The following is an 18371-nucleotide window of genomic DNA, read 5'->3' on the forward strand; positions in this document are numbered from 1 at the left end:
GGGGCTGGGGGTGGTATTTTAAACTGGCACTAAGAATTTCCAGGCTTTGGACCCAAAATATCTTTCTCTTCCAACCCCACCCCCCTGCACTGCCTGTCTCAAAGAGCAAGAGAAGAGGTTAAAAGGGTCACTCTGTTGCTGACAGGCAACCAGGAAGTCCAGGCCTTGGGGGAAGCATAGCCTTTGTTTATTTAAGCCCCAAACCTAGCAGGCAGTGTAAATTAAACATAAAATTAAAATAAAATACCAAAACACAGGCCGGATGCATGCCACAGAGAGCATCGAATTCCCCTTCTGCCCTCCCTTGGGAGAACGGAGTCAGCGAGCAGTGGGGGCAGCCTTCTTGCCAGGGAGGAGCTCACGAGCCATGGGAGGGGTGAGGACAGTAGGGGCAGGGGAGCTGAGGTTTGGATCAGGGTGGGGATGAGCATGTTTGCAGAGATCCTGGTGACTCTTTGTAGTCAGCCCCAGCAGCCTCCTTAAGGGGGGAATGAGTCACACCCCTCCAGCCAACCTCCAAACGAACGGACGGACCCACGTTTGACCTAGTGGTGACAGCCACAAGGCAGGCAGAGAGCTGGCTTTTATAGAAGGGAGGCCAAACTGTGCTGTTAGAGAAAAATCAGCCCTTCCCTCTTCTCTCCCTCTCCCCGGGGTTCTTCTCCCTTCCTGCCCTGGGATGCCCACCCTCCGTGTACCTAGCCTCCCAGGCCAAGGGTTCCCACCAACTGGTGTGAGTGAAGTGTCTCAGAAGCAAGCTGTTCCTCCTAACAGGCAAAATTTGCCAGAGATTGATTTATAAATCAGAGCAGGTTCAGTTTAGCCTTCTCATTGCAACTCTCATTTGTGTTCTGATCAAGTTTTCAAGAGTGAAAGGGAAAGAGTGAACAGCCCACAGACATGAGGCCTGAAATATGCTGAACCCCATCGCAGTGTATCATCCAAAGTAGGTCTTGGTGATCCTGACACTCTGGGGACTCTTTCGGTAGAGCCTGTCTTGGCTGTCACCTTTAGGCCATTGGTTCCCAAAAGCAGTCCCAGGGACCAGGGACAGAAGAGCTGCCTCCAACCCATCTGAAAACATCCTTCCCAAGCCACATACCATCCCACTGGATTATCTAGGGCTGGAGCCCAGGACGTCTGGATTCTCCACAAGCTTCCCCAGGCGATCCTGATGTTAAGAACCTCATGAGGACCCATTTCTTTCCCTCTGCAGCCCACCAGCAAGGTCTCCCTGCTGTGTGTCCACTCGCCTTCCAGTGCTGATCTGACCACTGATGACCACCCTGTTCAAAATAATATGAAAATTGACTTCCTCCTTGAGTATTTGTGATAGCGGCAGACGGTGGCCCTTTCCCAGGGCTCTTGACATGGAGAAAAAAAAAATCGTTCCTAATTCCTCAAATTATAAAGAGGTCCCGGGGATGATCGTGAGAACCCAGGAGTCTGACTCGGACAGTGACGTTTGTAGGCACTACAGTAGTCGGGCTGGGCAAACAGCTTGTGCTGAGAGGACTTTTTCTTAGTGTAGCCAGTCACACGTGGCATTGATGCTGGAGCCAGCTCTAGTTAGAACTGTCCTCCTGAGGAGCCTGTGAGAGCCATTTCTTAGGCGTTCATATGATTGATTGTTTACACGTAGTGCTTGATTTTTTTTATTTCTCTGTTATTTTCATGTGTGATTGACATCTTTGAAACCTGTGGGCCCAGCAGCACCAGGGCTTCCTGGGCCTGGTGTGCGGTGTGAGGCTTGAGCTGGTTCCCCGCCCCCCACCACCCTCCCCCCATCACCTATGACGCCTGCCCCAAGCGCAACCAGCTCTGGATGGCAGAGAGAACCGGGCTATGTGTTTTGATGCTCTGGCTTGGTCTAGAGTGTCCTGCCTTGCCATCTTGCCATGTCCTGTTGCCTTTCTACTTCTTTCGGGTCAGGAAGAAGCTGGCAACAGCGAGAGAGACCCGGAGACAGGGAGGCAGAGAGGGAGGATAGGCATGATGCCTCGCTACTTCCTGTCTCTGTGAACGGGACTTGGTGACCAGCTGAGAGAATGTTTACATACATGTGTGTGCGTGCGCTCCTCTTTCCTCCCGAGTAGGTGTGCATATTCCTTGTCAGCAACTCTCAGACCAGGCCAGGAGCCTTTCCTTAACCCTCCCAAGACTCCTTTGAGATCCCTGGCACTGTTCCCGTGGCTGGGGGGGAGGGGCTGCCCAGGGAGGAGCTTGCCTTGTGTCTCTTCTTCCTTTCTGTTCGGCCAAGTAGTGTGTCCCCTGTGCCCTCCCACCCTTACCCTCACCCCAGCTAGGCTCCCTTCTTTCCATCTAGGAAGCTCCAGGATGGGGTGGGGGGGTGGCTGGAGAGTGGGAGGCCCTTCGTAATCGGCAGAGCCCCTCTTCACCAGTCAGAGTCCCACCACGGAGGATCAAGGAGCTACCTCAAAGGAGCCCTTGGTGAATAGCTCTGCTGTGAGGTAAGCAAGGGCCTGGGGCGTACAATGCAAGAGCCTGGGGAGGCTCAAAACGCTTGGCCATCATGGCCCAGGAGCCCAAGCACCTAAAGAGGCTGGCATTATTACCGTTCTGTTGTTCCCCAGGAAACCTGTACCACTACAAAGGTCACCCATTCTCTGGCAGGGCCCACAGTGAAGCTGGGTGCTCCACCTTGGCCTCTTCATGGGCCTCTTTTCTGCTGGCTCCACAGCCCCAACAAGATCTTCCTGGTTCTTGTCTTCCAAGCATTGCCAATAGCCTCAAGTCCTTCACATACCACTCAAAGTAACCCTGGCGACTGCCAGGGAAAAAAATGGCTTGGAATTTTAGCTCTTGGGGCTGCTCCATAGAGCAGAAGGGATGGGGAGAGGCCCTGCCAGTGTCTCCCTGGCTCAGATAGGCTGGTGGAGGGCGGGGGCAAACAGGAAGAGCGGCCATGTTCTTGCGGCTTTCTTTCCTTGCCCCTGGGCAGGCTGCAGTGGGCTGGGATTCCCAGAAGGTGGGAACGTGACCCTCACGGGGGAGGGGAGGCCATTGGCCTGCCTGAAGATGGTGCAGGTCTGGGAGGTTGAAGTGGAATGAAGGTTAAGACCAAGAGGAGCCAACCAAGGAAGGAAGGCCGAGAGGTTGGCAGGTAGAGGGGAACCCCACCTGAAACATGGACACCTGTCTCAGAGAGCAAAGACCTATGCTTTGTTTACAAACAAGGTTTACAAACCCCTCGGTTCCTAAACCCTGAAGGTTCAGGAAGAGAATCAGAGTGAGACTTCCTGTGGGCCACAATGTCAGAGGAGCCTTCGGTCCCATAGAAACTCCAAACTTTCTGGCTGCTGTGGTATCCCTGTCACGATGGGCATGGGCCAAAGGCCAGGGTGGGAAGAAAAAAAGCACAGCCAATTCTGAGGTCTTAAGGGATGCCCAGGGATGACAGGGGTGTGGCCCTCCCAAACCCGGAGCTACCCTTACCCCACTCTCAAGCCCTAGGCTTTTTCCCCAAAGCAGACATTTCACTGAGATCGAACCCAGGCTATTCTGGAAGGAAGCACAATTTTTGACTTGTACTACCAGTTGGTTTGTTTGCTTCATTGAATTTCCCTGAAACGGGCCTTGCACTTTGACTAGGCATTCAGTCAATCTTGAACTGAATCGAGGTGAACCGACTTAAACGATCAGGGCGATGTGGAGAGGGAGGAGAGGAGGAGGCGATCCCATTCACCAAGGTTAATTTTGCAGTCTCTTCTTCAGGAATACCTATTTCCGGCCAGGAGCTGGGTAGTGGGGAGGGTGGAAAATGAGAAGAGGGCTTGGAAAAAGTATGGAGGTAAAGTTTCCCAGCTGCGAGGCATAAGGCGAAGGGAGACAGGCATAAATATTGACACAAGGTTCATGAGATTTAAGATCCACTGAGCTAAACAGCATTCCTGGATCACGTTGCCAGTACTTCCAGTCTCGCCTAGACACCAGGACAAACTGTCTCCCCTTCATGCATGGTTTGCCACCAAAGTTGGGGTGACGAAAATGGTTTGGACCAGAGCACTTTCTGAACCTCTCTGAATGAGGGGGAGGGGGCGGACTGCCCTGTCAGAATGGGGTTTGGTTCTGCCTGCCATCCCTCGCGTCACTCAGAGATTGTTTGTGAAGCTCACATGGGACCCTGTCCGCGAGGGAGCTGAAAGGCACGATTCATTGCTCCTGTCGTCATTTGGTGTCAGGGTTTGGCCCAAATCGGTTGCTGGAGCTGCTTCTCCAAGACAGTGGCCATCTCCACCAGGGTTCTCCTCGGGGTCCCTCCCACCATCGCCTTCTGCATCTGTATCCGAATCCTCCCCCCTGTTTTCCTGCCCGCCCCAGTTTTGGGGGTTCTGGGCCTTGGCCGTGCAGGGCAGTTCACATGACCCACAGAGGACAAGGCGCTTTCTCTGTCACCGTCTTTCCTTCTTGCTTCCCTCCTTCTGGACTTTGGGGATTTTCCATGAAGCCAGAGTGATGATGTAAGTGGCAGTGGCCTTCCTGTCTCTGGTCTTCCACACTGGAGGGGAACCAGAGGGAAAGAGAGAAGATAAGACGGAAGCAAGGACAAATTAAGCGATGGCATTTCAGCCTCCTTATTCCCCCAGCCTCTTCAGAAAAAGGGACAAGTAAGTAAGTAGCAGTAGACAGAGCTTCAGCCAGAAGAGGGCCGGGGTGGAGGAGTCAGTGGGGAGGGCTGTTTTTCAGCCTTCCCATTAACTGCTCATGCCCCAGTGCTCAATATCCTTTTTGATTTCCTTTTCCAGCTCCTAACCCTGTGTTTGCTTTGTGGCTTGTCCCGCACTTCTCACATCGTGTCTTTTTCCGCTTCTCCTGACACAAGACCCTGTGTTTTGCTGGCAACATCGCCAAAATCTTTGGGTGGAACATTCCCTGTAGAAAATAAGGAAGACTTGCCTATAAAGAGTTTCCTCTGGGCTGCGTGGTGCACAATGCTTCAAGTGTGACAAAAAGGGAAGTGAGATGTTCCCCCTTATTGCCACCCCCAACCCTGCCGCACCCACCCGGAGTCTGCTCCCCACCCCTCAGCAGCGTGCTGAGATCCGGCCCACGCATTCTGTGGCCCAGACTGCCCAGTCTCTGTCCCGCTGTCCCGTGGGAAGCCGAAGTAGGAAGCGCTCTTGTCCTAGAGAGTCTGGCTTTCGAAGTGGAGCAGACCGGTAGGAATGCTGAGACACTTCTTCCAGCTCAAACAAGTCGGATTCCAGGGCTTCCTAAAACCGAGGGAGTTGGCCCTGTCCTCATGATGCCACCCTGCATCTAGAAGGTCGCCCCCAAGAGAGGGTGGGGCGGCTGTGTCTGTTTAATTGCCGAATCCCGTGGCCAGAGGGCTAGACCTGAGTGCCAGCGAAGGACCTGGCTCATCAGCCCTGGGCACTGTTGCTAGGCTGGCTTTGGGTCCAGCCCAGTTTGTCGGGTATAGGATGGAAGAAAGGGAATTTGGATACATCCACACAAGGTTGGCCATGCTGTTGAATCCCTAGCCCACTCTTTCCTTCGTGGGGCCCACCTCCACGGGACATAGGGACACAGAGAGCCCCATGGATCTGCACTTTACTCAGAAAAGTTAGATCAGAACATAGAAACCTTGTACAGCACAAACTTGCACTCGCTTGCTGCAAGGTTTGGCACAGATATTCTGGGCGGAGGAATTTCTAGTGTGCCAGGGGTTAAGCCGAAAACCTTTCGGATTCCTCCTCCTTCTTCCCCTCTCCCCTTCCTCCTGGCCCTTGTTTGAAAAATCCCTCTACAGGGGCATTTAGGTCCATTGTCTTGCCTTAGCGCGCTCTGGGATCCTGGGATCCAGCCATCATTTCGTTTGCCAATGGTGGATCCTAAGGCCTCAAGGTGATCACTTCTCACTTGGCTAGCAGCTGACAAACTAGAGGTGTAGAGGGAATGAGAGACTGAGTGTGGGCTGAACCTGGGACATCCTTATGAAGTTGTTTTTTAAAAACTAAATCCCTGATAGGAGCTTGTTTTCTTGTGGTTGGCTTCATTCTCCTAAAAGCTGAGCACAGCAGGAAGCTGGGGGGGGGGATTAAGGATACCAGTTAGTGGGGCCCTAGAAACTGGAGGTTTGACTGGACTATGATTTATTATTCTGAGACGACTTCCCTTATTTGGGGTATCATCTACCCCAGGGCTACATATTTTCATTGTGGGAGCCACCCGGTTGGATTAATAACTCCTATTTTCTAGATGGAGCGAGCTTTCTTTGAGGACTGTGGGGATGCCTTTTGAAATGATGTGGGAGAGCCCAGCCCCCCTATAGGTTTCACTTGGACACTTTGGCTATGCTTCTGGTCCCTGATGCTGCTCTCCCCTGCCATGAGTGTCAGAAAACTCAGCCTCTGGACCACTTATCCTGCCCTTATCCTTGCTTCTTCCTCACTACTTTTCCTGCACTTCTAACCCAGGCCCCCACTGCATTAATTTACTTACTCAACACACCTACCCCTACCCCACTACTAAGTGTGGTGGGAAAGAATTTGGTCTCTGGATTGGAGTCCCAGCTCTATAATGTATTAGCTGTGCTACCTTGGGCAAGGTAGCCTCTCAGACCCACGGTTTCTTCATCTGTAAAATGAAGGTGACAGTGCCTACACCACAGCAGGCTTTGTGGTGCAGCTGGCACAAATGTCTGGCCCATAGCTGATACTCACTTAATGGTAGCCATTATTGTCAGTGGGTCTCAAACTCAGCTTTTATTTAGAAAAATATTTTATTTATTTTTAGAGAGAACATGCATGCGCGACCCGGGTGGGGGGGTACAGTGGGGGAGGGAGAGAAGCTCCAATAGATTCTGCACCGAGTGCAGAGCCCATGGGGCTCAACGTGGAGCTCAGTCTCACAACCCTGAGATCATGACCTGAGCTGAAAGTGAGTCAAAAGTTTAGCCAATAGAGCCCCCCAGGGGCTCCACCAAACTCAGTTTATTTGTAATTGAAGTACCATTAAGTTACAGTTCAAACACAGCCTTGCTTGCAAACTTGACTTTGCTTCCTTTCCCTTCCCAAACTACCTTGATTTCTGTCTCTGCCTCCATATAAGGGAGTCCCCCTGGAAGGAGCTACGTTTTTTTCTGTCCTATGCCTTGTCTCCCAGGGGGTGGTTTTTTTCTCTGCCAACCCAGCTTATTTATTTCTCTTTGTTTTCATCATCTCCCTTGGAATCTTGGGGGTGGGTAGCAATAGTTAGTTCAAGGAAGATTTACAAGCCAGTGGCAGGTCTGAGACTCTTCCTGGGGCCAAGAAAGCTCTGTGTGGCACAGAGGGCAGATTAATATATCATGGAATTCCAGCATCAGTTAAGCTTCTGATTTAAGAAAGCTTTTTTTTTCTCAGCCAATATTCTCAGTGACCTATAAATAGAGTCTGCCCTTTGTTCTGCCTACTACACACAGCTGAGTGCAAATAAACACCTTGTTTTGAGGGCTTGTGACCTAAAGGCAACATAGTATCCTGAGATTGGGAGGGTCTCCCACCTCACCTAGGGTGAAGAAAAACACCACACTGGGCTGCTGGGGTAGGTGTGCTTAGGTAGTCCTCTTGTCAGTGCTTTGTCGATTCTTCCCAGGGGGAGCCCCGTGTCATGGTGGCCAATATTGGCTGTTCCTTGGCATAAGTGCACTGGTAGCCTGGAGAAAAGCAAGGCCTTAAGACTGGGCCTAACTGGGGCCTCGGCCAGGGTGCCGGTGCGAGGCACCTGGTTAGGAGAAATATCCTGAGGCAAATAATAACTACCTTCTTTGCTGATAAGAGGCCCTAGTACTTTTCCAGTAGCGTGATTGCATTAGGGTATTTCTTTGGACCACAGCCTGAATCACAAACTGATTCATGGGCACTGGCCCTAGCTTCATCCAGACTATTGTATGTGTGGTGGAACCCAATGTTCTCCTTATGGCCCTGAGTTGGTGTAAATAATGCGGTTGCATCATCACCTGTCCCTTCTTCAGGCTAGGTTGCTCCTTCTGGCTGCAATTCCGCCTCTGTCCACCAGGTGGCCTCACTTAGGACAGCGAAGGAGCAAAGCACCTCAAGCCTCTGCTGCCTTTTATAAGCTTGAAGCTTGAAAAGAAGGAAAAGGTATTTTGATGGAAACTATGTAACTCTTAGTAAACAACAATCACCTCATTTTCCTTGTAACTCGGAATCGGTATGTTCCTGAAGTAGCCTCTTTACCCTACCTATGGCTGGACCCATCATGGAGCAAATGTTTTCTTGGGATGGTTTGTAAGTAACCTTGTTTTGTAGTTTTGTTGTCATTTGCTCTTTATAGGAAAGTGACAAGATCTTGTTTTTAACAATACGGACATGAAATCCTGGATAATGTTGAATGGATTTTCTCTGCAAAGTAGGGTGTGGCGACCAAAGAAAAAGGGGCTGGCATCTTGTAGTCACTCCAGCACTCGTTCCCCTGCTGTCTCTCCCCCCCACCTCTTCTGTCACCCACCTGGCCCCCAGCTTCCCCCTTGTACATGTTCCCCCACTCATCTGAGTTCTTGGGACTCTCTCTTGACCCGAGCATGTCACAGATCTGTGCATGTGTCAGCACACAGAGGGGTACATCCAAAGGAGGGGGTCAGTGGATAGTTGCTGGGGTTGGGGGCAGACCAGCGGGCCAGCTGGCTGGGTGATGGGACATGCAGGTGACAAAGTATGTGTGTGGAAGAGAAGGCTGAGGAGGCAGGCGGTGGGAAGGAGGTGAGCCTCCTGATGGTGAAGGTGGGTACCCAGGGCGTGTGGTGTGCGATGGCATTGCAAAGCCCTGGGGGGTATGCCGGCTGACACCTGAGGAAGAGCTTTGAAAACCAGCGCCCCCCTTTACTGAGCGCTCTCTGCTCTGGTTAGGGCATTCTTACTTATTTCTCGAAGAATCCGCTCCAGTTTGGTTTTTACCAATCTCCAGAGCCCTCTTTGGAGATGCCAGCTGGCACAGGAAAGTGCTGAACTGTTTACAGTCCTAGCCTAAGGTTCAGGGAGGGGATGTGGTTTAACTGGACCACAAAGCCCGGTACAGGACTCATTTGCATGGCCCCTGACGCCATGTGACGCAGCCGGCTCCTCCTATATAAAGAAGCAGGAGCCGAAATATCTCCGAGTCTGGGTTGGACTGGCGGCTGTGGAGTTTGTGACACACTAGGTGACACCCCTCGAGTCACTTCCCTTCAACCCTGAAGCGCCTGCCTGGCTTCGGGTCCGATCGGCAGCCTTCGCCCCCCTCGTAGCCCCCGGGGCCCGACTCGCAGAGCCCAGCCCCGTGCAGCGCGCCAGCGCCCGGCAGCCGCCCAGCCCGCCCAGCCCGCCCAGCCCGGCCAGAGCTCCGCGGCCGCCCGAGCCATGAACGCCGAAATGTATCAGACCCCCATGGAGGTGGCGGTCTATCAGCTGCACAATTTCAACATCTCCTTCTTCTCTTCCCTGCTTGGAGGGGATGTGGTTTCCGTTAAGCTGGATAACAGGTAAACCCCTGGCCTCAGCTCCCGAAGCCGAGGCGCCGGCGGGGGCTGGGCTGCGAGCGGGATCTCCGAGCGAGCCGTGCGCCGCCGGTCCCTGTTCCCCGCGGTGCAGCATCCTGGGAAGGGGCGGGGGTAGGGGACGCAGGGAGGGGAGGGTCACCGCCGCGCTGGGAGCCGCCGTCGGAGCGTCCCTGCGGCCGCCGCGCCGTGAGAAAGAGCTGCTGCAGCCCGAGGCGGAGGCAGCTGGCGGCAGAGGGGCGGCGGGGCCGGGCTGGGCCGGGCTGGGCCGGGCTGGGCAGGGGGCTGGCCGCGCGCCCTGCGCCTCCGGGGAGCAGGCCGGAAGCTTTCGAGCCGAGAAGGAATTCCTAGCTAGCTTCGGAGCGCGGTGGGTCCGCCCGGAGCCCTTCTGGGCCGGCGTCGGAATGGGCCGCCGGCGGGGGGGTGGGGGGACTCCCTGCGCCGCACGCCCGCATTGTTTGCTTGTCGCCGGGGCCGGCCGAGCAGGCCACGCTCGCCAGTGCGCCCGGGGACCCGCGCGCGGCTCCACGCGGAGCTCTGGGCGGCTGCGGCGGGGAGCCAGAGGGTTGGGGAGGTGCAGCTGCAGCTTCCTGCCGGGGCGGCCTGGGGGACAAAGTGCCCGGGATTCTGGGCCAGGGAGGCGGGAGAGAGGAAGAACCGGGGCAGATGGAGGACTTTGGCCACAGCTGCCAAGTGCTCTGAGTGGAACCAAGTGGGTAACGCGGTCGCTTTGCTTTTTGTCTTGGCAGTGCTTCTGGAGCCAGCGTGGTGGCCATAGACAACAAGATCGAGCAGGCCATGGTGAGTGGCATCACTGCGTCATTCCCGTCCTCAGACCTAGCCGCTGCTTATGTAACTTGGGACAGGACTGAGGGGGTGGGTGCAAAAGCTATTTATGCCAAGAGTCTGGGGAAGCCAACAGCCTGCCTCCCCTCCTCTTGGAGGCCCTAGGTAGCGTCCGGTCAGAGGGGCACCTTTTTAGGGCATTTGCAGTCTGCTCTGGCTGGATCCCCTCCTCTCCTCCTCCCTCTCTTTGCTGCAGCCTCTGGCTCACCCCTGGGCAGGTGGCAGGGCAGGGAGCTGAGACACTTGCATTTGTCTGCAGCCCGCATCTGGCAGGGGCCGGAGCTCATTGGATGCAGGCTCACTGCAGTGCCTCTGCAGAGCCTGGGCTGGGGTCAGGAGTTGGGAGGAAACAGGAAGCAAAGCACCCCAGCCTTCTCCCTCTCCTTACCAGGTAGAGGTCAGACTCCACCGGGCAGCCAAAATGGCTGCAGGGGGTTGGGGCATCCAGCCGTTAGCAACCACTTCTCTGCGCCCTGGTGTCCAGGGACACCGCTCCCTGCTCCCGGCGCGGTCCTCAGATTCGGAGCAGAGGTGCCCATCCTGGCACCTTCCCCCAGGGCCGGTGTCCTGTCAGGCCAGGCCGCACCGCAGGCGCAACTCCAGCTTGGTGTGCTGAGTCGTGTTGGAGGGGAGGAGGCTCCAGAAGAGCCGGTTTTGTTCTCTTGGGGAAGATGTGTACGGCAGACAGACTGGGGTGGCCCGCAGGTCCTCCCTGGGAGGTGGGCCAGCAAAAGGACCTGAGGTGGCAGTGAGGCTAGAGCCAAGCGCCCGCAACCAACCTGCAGAGGACTCCTAAGCAGCCAGCTTTGAAAGCCACTAGAAACTTGCAGAGGGGGATCCTCTGCAGCTCAAAGCTGGGCTCCCAGCTCGGCCATGACCCAGTCGTGCAGCTCTCCTGGGTGAGGCCAAAGTGTTTCAGAGGAACGAGGCCTCGGGGCCAGCGTGCTGAGGGGAGGTCGGGGCTCGGTGGCCCAGGGGACGCCCCGACGGCGGGGTGACGGTGCCACAGAGAGCCCGCGACGGCTACTGGACGGCTTTGTTGTGATTCCCCCTGTGGTAGGATCTGGTGAAGAATCATCTGATGTACGCAGTCAGAGAGGAGGTGGAGATCCTGAAGGAGCAGATCCGAGAGCTGGTGGAGAAGAACTCCCAGCTGGAGCGCGAGAACACCCTCTTGAAGACCCTGGCGAGCCCAGAGCAGCTGGAGAAGTTCCAGTCCCGTCTGAGCCCTGAGGAGCCGGTTCCTGAAACCCCGCAAGCGCCCGAGGCCCCCGGTGGTTCTGCGGTGTAAGTGGCTCTGTCCTCAGGGTGGGCAGAGCCACTAAACTTGTTCTACCTAGTTCTTTCCAGTTTGTTTTTGGTTCCCCAAGCGTCATCTCACGTGGAGAACTTTACACCTAGCGTAGCTGGTGCCAAGAGATGTCCTAAGGACATGGCCACCTGGGTCCACTCCAGTGACAGACCCCTGACAAAGAGCAGGTCTCTGAAGGCTGAGTTGCATGGGGCCTCGTCACCTCCCCCCCCCTCCCCGCCAGTGAGCCTCTCATGCCACCGTGCCCTGGGGGCTCCCAGGGCCTGGGCAACTTAGCCGCAACTGGCAAAGGAGAAAGGTAGTGTGAGATGTGACGCCAGTTTACTCCAGAAAGCATAAGGGGTCTGTTTTTTTCATTTCCATGGACATCTTCAGCAGCTTCACCTGACAACGACTGTTCGTATGAAGAAGCCACTTGTGTTTTGAGCAGAGGCAACCTCTCTCTTCTCCCCTGCCTGGCCAAGGCAGAGCCACAGATAGGAGAGATTGAGCCAAGTCCGCCTTCTGTTGGTTAATATGGTCTAATGCATGGCTTTGTGCACAGCCCAGTGTGGGATTACGGCTTTGGGATGACCGCTTACAAAGTTCTGTTTGGTTAGCGTTGGCATAGTTTTTCTATATAGCCATACATGCGTATATAAACCCATAGGGCTAGATCTATATCTTAGTGTAGCGACGTATACACACACACATACACCTATGTGTTGAAGGGCCTAACCGGCTTTGGGGGTATCAACTGGTCCCTTATCTCTTCAGGCTAATTCTTTGACTGTCATTTACCAAGTTGATGCAGTTCGTCCTTTATGTTAAGTAAGACTACAGAGTAAAGGCGGGGAGGGGCCAGCCTCTGAACGCAGCCGCCACGGATGCCTTGCTGCTGCAGCCCTCGCCCCATCTGTCCCCTGAAGACATGGGAGGCCCCCTTTCGAATGCCAAACCCACCATTCACTGGTGCTGACTACATAGAATGGGGTTGAGAGAAGATCAGCCGGGGGCCTTCACATTGTCATGCAAAAACTTTTGTTCTTTATGTTTGTGGAAAATTCTCAAGTGAACGGAATGATTGGCTTGCTGGTGTCCCCTTGTAGACAAGGGATGGACAAGGGGGTGGCTTTGACCCAACTGGTGCCTGGGTGATGTGCTCAGGGAGTTTGTGTCTGGGGGGAGTTCTGAGGCAGTGAACACTTTCCACTTTCTGACACCTTATCCTGATATGTCTCCAGGATTTGGATTTTGATTTTTCAAATGTAGCTTGAAATTTCAATAAACTTTGCTCTTTTTTTTTTTTCTAAAAATAAACCTGGCGTCTGAGTATAAATGGAGTGGGTGGCCGGGGGTGCTGTTTCTCCGACTCCCTGAACATTGGTGAGCACCCCCTAAGTGGCAGGCCAGGGCTATGTCCTTAATCCAGCATAAATACCCCCGTTGTACAGGTGAGGAGACTGAGGCTCAGCCCGTGTAAGTGACTTGTCCAGAGACATGGCTATTAGGCGAATTGGGACTCCACCCCACATCTGTCACTCTGTCCCGCTCCTGCTTTCATAAGATGGCTTCAGAGTGAGTGGCAAGGTGACCGGTAACACGTAACCTCAGCTTGAGGGGACGATTTGGGCGGAAGGAGACCTCCCAAGGAGGCCCAGAAGAAAAGGGCATGATATCCATGTGAGGGGACCAAATAAACACGAGTGGGCCTCTTCCCTCTTCTGAAAACATCGGGATCACTTCGTGCATCCTCCTTAATACCATTCCACGTGAGACCCTTGACCTTAGCAAAGGAGCGAAGAGGACCGTCGTGAGAAAAGGACACAGAACGTATGCGGTGCCCAAATCGAATCCCCCTCCCCCCAGGAAAGATGCCCTGGATCCCTGCCGGTGTACCTGTCACTGCTGAGAGTTGGCTCACAAACCCCACCAGCTGTGTGGCCACGGCCGGATCTAAGGATCCTGACTCCACTTCCTTCCTCTGGCTCCCTTTGGGGTCCGTTCTCACCCATCACCCTTTCCCTGGCCCCAAGCCTCTGGCGTCCAGAGTCCTGCCGTTTCTCTGATTCTGTTGATGGGTATTCCATGCACCCCCACCACCACCACCACACCCCTCACTTGGAGCCACCTTGGACCCTGCGCTGTGTACTGAGCCCTGCCGTGTTCCCCGGGGGGATGATCCCCTTCCGTCTCAGCCTCCTATAGCATCTACGCCTATCCCTTTGCCACTCGAAATTTAGCAGAACTCCGATTTTCCTGAGCCACAAACTTCAAGGACCAAGAGGCCTCAGCCCCGTCCCTTGCACCAATCGCTGCCCAAATATATTCAAAATGCCACGCTTCCTTCGCTGTAGAGGTCAGACGTGATGGATGACCTGTTCTTTTCCAGTTGCCAGAACTCTCCTTGAGAACATGACAAACCTCGGCTTGCTGGCCTCTCAAATCCCAATTGCCCCACCTGCTCCTAACCTCTCTACTCCTGACGCCAAGGTCATTGTCCAGGCCAGCCGATTTGACCAGGGCATGCACATTTCACAGCTGCCCACACACGGCTCTCCCCAGTCCACGAGCCCCTCCCCCTTTCACGAAGTGCTGAGGGACTTTTCGACTTTTCAGTTCAGCTGGAGACTTCCCACACCCACTCTGCAGCCAAACAAGAACCCACAGTTGCAAACAAAACAAAACAAAACAAAACAAAACACAAACCCAGAAGATGGCTCAGCAAACCCACGGCCCTCTCTGGTCATCCAGCCCTTCCCTACAAGAAAGGGGAAAAAACTGGCCCGCGGTCCCATAGTGGGAAAGAGAGAACAGCTTTGTTTCCTAGGCAACCGCGACTAAACAGAGACAAACACTACAGCTTCTGAGGCACAGCGGTTGCTAGACTAGATAAGAGGAACTTTGTGGCTGTTAGTCACATCCAGGAGCAGAACTGTGTTGTTGTTCCCCAGAAAACCCAGTAGGGGTGGGGAAAGGCAAAAAGAACACGCTGCTCCTTGGAAGGACCTTCATGGGTTTTGGGGTTCTGGGCTCAGCTGGTCCAGCTGGACCCAGAACAAGGACAAGAACCAGAGGAACAGCAACACTGATGCTCTCCTGCTGGGGCTTGCCTCCTCCCCCAGAACCCTCATATCTCTTATCTCACCTGATCCCCATGACGGGGATCCATGCCCCGCTGCTCCATGCCCCTCCTCATGAATGTGGAACATTCGGTTTCTTGACCTTAGGAAAAGAGGCAGTTGTGATTTACCTCCATTTGACAGGGAAACTAAACTGAGAGCCTTCGAGCTTGGTGCTCCTCTCACGGCTCCCATGTACCCCATTGGGCAGTGGTTCCAAGCCTCTGTGACAGCAAGGGGCCCTCGGAAAATGTCAAAAATATGCTCAGACTTCCCCCAACCCAAAAGTAGTTGAATTTTTAGTGTTCACTGGGGAGGTGGGGGGGGGCACATAATGAATTCAGTGGTGCTTTTAAAGGAATCCATTGTATTTGCCACAAAAGCAGAGAGGTGGATTTGAAAAGTAGAACAGAAATGTGGGCGGTAGATTATTTACAGACAAGGACTACTGGGGTACAAGGTGCAAAGCTCTCGGGCTGGGAAGTACTGCAGGGAAAGGCTTTCCTGGTTGGGCTCCCAGAAGGAACCCAGGGGGCAAGCAGATCAGGAAGCTGGGTGGTTGGGACTGTAGTGTAGGGAGAAGGAGTCTAGAAAGATCATAGGAAAAAAGGCCCACAGCCCCCTGTCCCTTTAGGGTATTTTGAAGTGGCCCTAACATCATCGTGCGTATTCTGGAAAAATCTCTTGCTTTCAAATCTCACCCTCTCTCCTCCTTGTCGGTTAGCAATTAATGAACATAATTAGAGCTTTGTAGACAGCCCAGTTCCTCAGGTTGTCTCATGCAGAGAAGCTCATTGGAACCCAAATACTTAATATTTAACCACCTCTGCTAGATCAGGCAAGGATTGACAGAGAACTCCTTTGGGTAGCTATTCCAAGCAGAAGTGGTCTCCCGGGGTGGGAGGGGTGGGGGGGGAAGCTGGCTGGAAGGGGCCATAATCACAATACTTGGTAATAACAGCCAACACCTCCATGGCCCACACTTTGGGCCAGACACCGTTCTAAGTCCTTTTACATGTATTGCCCCTTCGAATCCTTTCCACAAACCTAGGAGGATGTACCATTAAGATCCCCGTTTTGCAGATGGGAAAATGAAAACGGTAAGGCAGGAGAAGGGGAAGCAGCTTGCCCGGGGACGTCCCAGAGCTAGTGATGGCAGAACCAGGATTGGTGGGGAGGGGAGACAGATACACTGAGAAACGGGCCAGAGAATCTCCACAGTTTTCGGAATTCCTCCTGTGTCAGCAGAAGTGTCTCGGGGACAGGTAGAAAGGAGACCACCCCAAACTAGCGGAGGGGCCACCGTAAGATCAAACATGACCATCGGGCCTCCGTGGGGGGATGGGAGCGAACAGGGAAGAGGGAAAGACAGAGGACGGGAGGCCAACTTGGCTGGCTCCCAACCAAATGAATTGAGCTAGGATCTAATAGGTCTGAGGGAGCCATGGTAGGCTTCTAAGCAAGGCAGTGATGTGATGCCAGAGATATTTGCAGACGATGGGTGCTGGCAGCCAGAGAGGCTGGGGCGGAGAAAGGCAGGTGTGAGGTGATGCGGGCCAGCCCGGGGGGGGGGGGGGGGGGGGGGGGGGGGGGGGTGTCAGGCACGGGGCGGGGCAGGGGGCGGGGCTCCGTGGAAAGGAGACAAAGGGGACAAAACCAAGAGACACCGAAAGAGCGTGTTTCTCTAAGCGTGGTCTGGGATCCATCCGCAGGAGGTAGGTGGGGAAGTTCCTTTAAATGCAGATTCCAGGCCCCACTCCCAGACTAAAGAGGGGAGTGGGGCTCCGGAGCTGATCACTCTCTTGGTGATGCTGGAGGATATGAACCTTTGAAGCGCAAAGCGAAAAATCAGCCCGACGCAGTCACAGAGCGAGCCCGGGAGGAGAGAGCGAAGGAGCCATGAGTCAAGGGTCACTTGAGAGTTTGTTTGGTTTGGTTCTGTTGTTTTTAACCGTGGCACCACCATCCATCTCCGGAACTTTTTCAGCTTCCCAGACCGAAACTCTGGACCCGTTAAACACCGAGTCCCCACTCCCGCCCCCTTCCACCCCAGCCTCTGGTGACCTGACAGATCTGAGTTTGGACTGAGAGACTCCGGACACACCGAAGGGAACGGGTGTCGGAACAGGGCTGCAGATTTTCAGAGGGAAGGTGAATGCCAAATTTGATTTGCAGCCGAGCTCAACATATTCACATATGGAAATAGCCTAGAACGAGCTGTGGAGCGTAATATTAGAAAGTCCAGGGCTAGAGCGCCAGGTGCAGGATTGTCTGCAGGTCACAAGAGCTGCAGTGATGATGTGAGTGGACCTGCGCCCCCGGAAGTGGGTGCAGAAGAGGCCAAGCCGAAGCCCAGAGCCACACCGTGGAGGCCGCCCCCAGAGAGGCCCCATGAGGGAGGAGGAAGGGCCAAGCAGGGGTGGTGTCACAGAAAGAGACAGGAAAACCCCCCTGGGAACATTGAGGTCTGTGATGGCTCCGTTTTTATCCTTTGGTCCTTTTTTTTGGCGGGGGGGGGGGGGCAGCATTTCCTCTTCAGAGTCATCAAGGCCCCACCATCTAGCAGAATAAACTAGTCCCTAAAGGTCTCTTTGGGGCAGCTGAGGTACTCTAAAAAGAAGAGTTGGGAGTCCTGGGGTATAGTCCTAGTCTTTGGCCAACAAGTTGTGTGACTTTGGGCAAGTCATTGGTGTCACCAGACCTGATTTCCCGCGTGCAAAACAAAATGATTACCCAGGATCATTTCTAAGCCCACTGCTTAGTAAGCACCCAGGCCAGGAAGGGCCAGCCCATTAGCCGTGAGACTTCTAGACATTACCTTTTTGCTCTAGGCCTCAGTTTTCCTTCCATCCCCCAGATTCTGTTCATCCTCATATTGAGTTCTGATTAGGCTGTTGGAGAAATATCCACCTTTAAAAATCAACCCGTGGCTCAGCACCCCAATACCCCATGTGATTTAGTAGAGCCAGGAGCCACCTACAGCCTTATCCCAGCCTCTCTCGTTTCACGAAGCCCTTCTTGTTGTCCATATTGTGACCACACATAAGCTCTGAGTCACCAAACTCAAATGGGAGAGGGTGGGTGAGTTGCAGGGGAGGACGTCTTTAGATCGGCAGAGGAACAGGGTCGCCTCCGAAAGACTTGTGTTTGATGCAGATAACTGGAGAGAGCAGGAAGCAGACGTAAGTCAGAGGGGGTGGGCGAAGGAAAACAAGAACTAGAAGAGGAGGATTGTGAACAAACAAGAAGGGTGGCCCCAGCCCATTGGATCTTCCTCAGCTGGGCTCCTTTGCTGTTTTGTTCTTGTTCCCCTGATGAGCTTCCTGCTGCCACCACCTAAGGGAAAACCGAACAAATTCTCTACCAAAGACTGGCTCTGTAGGTCCTGAACTGTCCCAAACATCTCAGCTTTGCTGCCTACTGCCATCCAGAACCCAGTCATTTCAGGTGCGGAACTAACCTACTCATCCTGCAGAAGCATTTCGAGGCAGCAAGTGATGACCCAGCAAATTCAGTAATCCCTGGGATAAGAGAATAGAGTAATACGCCTTTAGGGCTGGAGGGGGCTGTCCCAACCTCCTCACCCCCAGAGGAGGACCCAGAAGCCCATAGA

General features: G+C 54.0%; 1 protein-coding gene across 7 annotated transcripts in view; it reads left to right on the forward strand.

The window, feature by feature from the left end:
* TSC22D3 (TSC22 domain family member 3) overlaps nucleotides 1-12956 on the forward strand; it is a 62608-nt gene extending 49652 nt beyond the window's left edge. For 6 of the 7 annotated variants that reach the window (XM_027608097.1, XM_027608095.2, XM_027608094.1 and 3 more), the window contains exons 3-4: nucleotides 10249-10300; nucleotides 11406-12956. In XM_027608097.1, coding sequence (XP_027463898.1) covers nucleotides 10249-10300; nucleotides 11406-11636 — 283 coding nt within the window. In that variant the 3' untranslated portion in view covers nucleotides 11637-12956. Of the gene's footprint in view, nucleotides 1-9044; nucleotides 9485-10248; nucleotides 10301-11405 lie in introns of those variants that run through there. The other variant, XM_027608099.1, reaches the window with a different exon arrangement.
* The last annotated feature ends 5415 nt before the right edge of the window (nucleotides 12957-18371 follow it).

Source organism: Zalophus californianus, chromosome X (assembly GCF_009762305.2).
Source record: "Zalophus californianus isolate mZalCal1 chromosome X, mZalCal1.pri.v2, whole genome shotgun sequence".
Taxonomy (NCBI): domain Eukaryota; kingdom Metazoa; phylum Chordata; class Mammalia; order Carnivora; family Otariidae; genus Zalophus; species Zalophus californianus.